Source organism: Saccostrea cucullata, unplaced genomic scaffold (assembly GCF_032062105.1).
Source record: "Saccostrea cucullata isolate Sc308-1 unplaced genomic scaffold, CSIRO_AGI_Scuc_v1 ctg1235, whole genome shotgun sequence".
NCBI classification, from domain to species: domain Eukaryota; kingdom Metazoa; phylum Mollusca; class Bivalvia; order Ostreida; family Ostreidae; genus Saccostrea; species Saccostrea cuccullata.
This window is the reverse complement of record NW_026921301.1, coordinates 136,021-138,247: the sequence shown is the minus strand read 5'-3', so window position 1 is coordinate 138,247 and position 2,227 is coordinate 136,021. Positions and strand designations below refer to the sequence as shown.

At 40.6% G+C, this 2,227-nt stretch overlaps 1 protein-coding gene across 1 annotated transcript; it reads left to right on the top strand.

Annotated features, from left to right (window-relative positions):
• Window positions 1-466: 466 nt before the first annotated feature.
• On the top strand, window positions 467-1,378 carry LOC134259672 (uncharacterized). Its single transcript, XM_062742265.1, has one exon. It carries the CDS (start codon window positions 467-469, stop codon window positions 1,376-1,378), a length of 912 nt encoding a protein of 303 aa, XP_062598249.1.
• Window positions 1,379-2,227: the final 849 nt, after the last annotated feature.

Sequence of the window (2,227 nt, the reverse complement as noted above, 5' to 3'; positions counted from 1 at the left end):
ATTCATGTACCTAGACGATTGGTTGATGATCAATCCAGGCAAGAGAACTCTTCTTCAACAGAGAGACTATGTATTACATCTAGTTCAGGAGCTGGGATTGTTAGTGAATTGGGAAAAGTCGTCCCTAGTGCCATCCCAACATATAGAGTATCTGGGAGCACATTTCAATCTGGTAGAGGGCATTGCAACACCAACAGAGTCCAGGTTTCAGAATATTTCAGACATAATGCAGACTTTATCAATAAGTCAACACACTCAAGCAGTAGTTATTCTCAAATTGTTAGAACTGATGGCTTCATGCATCTATCTGGTTCCGATGGGAAGGTTACACATGCGTCCTATACAGTTATACCTGTTAGCAATGTGGAGACCAAAGATTCACCCTCTTACTCATGTGATAGTGATCCGGCCAATCCTAATTCAGCACCTGCAGTGATGGATGAATCGGGAAAACTTTTTCAAGGGAATGCCTTTACAGGATCCGCCAAGCCAACTGACATTGATAACAGATGCATCAGAACAGGGTTGGGGAGCACACCTGGAGAACTGGGAGACGTCAGGGGTCTGGCCGCAGCAATATCAACAGAAGCACATAAATTGGCTGGAGCTAAAGGCAGTACAGTTGGCTCTTCAAGAAGCTCTGTTTTTGATAAAGGGAAAAGTGATCCTTATACGGTCAGACAACACAACAGTGATCAGCTATATCAACAAGCAAGGGGGGACACACTCACCAGAACTGTGTTATCTAATTTGGGAGTTGTTCCAGTGGTGCATACAGAACAAAATTACAATACGAGCTGTTCACATTCCAGGGAAGAAGAATTTTCTTGCAGATGCACTTTCCCGGGGGAAAATAGTTCGAATGACAGAATGGTCACTCAACAAAACTGTTGTAAATTTATTGTTCCAACAATTAGGAACTCCATGTATAGACTTGTTTGCAACTGCGCAAAACAAGAAGTTGCCAGTCTGTTGCTCCCCGTTTCCGGACATCAATGCTTTTCAAGTAGATGCCTTAGCAATGAGCTGGGAAGGGATTTATGCTTATGCATTCCCACCACCTATTCTTGTGCCCAAAGTCTTACAGAAGATACGGGAAGAGGCAACTGTTGTACTACTCATTGCTCCAATGTGGCCCAGGCAGTCGTGGTATCCTCAGATAATAGATCTTCTGATCGATGTACCAGTCAAATTACCACTGTGGCCAGATCTTCTGTCTCAAAATCACAATCAGATTTTTCATCAAAACCTAGAAACTCTCAGTCTTGTAGCATGGAAACTGTCAAAATGCAACACAAGTCAAGAAGATTTTCTGAAGAAATTGCAGAAATTATGGCAAATGCCAGAAAGACATCTACACAAACAGTTTATGATGTAAGACTCAGAATATATAACAGTTGGTGTAAAGAACAGGGTGTTAATCCCATTACAACATCTATACCAGAGTTAGACAATTTTTATGTATCTTTTCAATGTGAGAAAGTGTAAACCACAGACTATAGCTGGATACAAGTCAGCAATAGCAATAGTTCATCAGAATGGGAGCAGTATTGGTACAAGTACAGAACTTTCTTCATTGTTGAAAGGTTTATTTAATAAACACCCATCTGTACGTCAGTTGACACCGAACTGGAATTTACCACTGGTTTTGTATACTCTCACAAAACATCCATTTGAACCACTAGAGTCAGCAGATCTAAAGTTTTTGACTCTTAAAACTGTTTTTCTGGTAGCCATAGCTTCAGCTTCGAGAGTGAGCGAGATTCACAGTCTCACTTTAGATGATGGTCACTTTAGAATAGAGAGGAAAGGGATAAAAATGTTACCAAATATGGAATTCCTTGCAAAAACTCAAACCATAAATAGACCATGGGACCCTATTTACATTCCTGCATTTGATTCATTCGCCACAGATTCAGAGGATTTAAAATTGTGTCCTTGTCGTGCATTGAAGATTTATATCAATAGAACGAAAACTATTCGGAAGTCAAATAGGTTATTTGTGACCTACCAACAGAATAACCACAAGGAAGCATCAAAGGACACTACTGCAAGATGGATAGTTAGCATGGTTCGTTTTGCGTATGATAATGCAGAAGCAGCAACATTAAATTTAGTTAGAGCACATGACACTAGACAGTTGTCAACTTCCTGGGGTTTGTTCTGTGGTGTATCTGCAGAAGAGATTTTACGGGCAGCACACTGGGCATCTGAATCTACCTTTACA

Bases quoted from the DNA above. Each gene is read 5' to 3' on its own strand.
- LOC134259672 (XM_062742265.1), top strand. From the start codon at position 467: ATGCCTTTACAGGATCCGCCAAGCCAACTGACATTGATAACAGATGCA.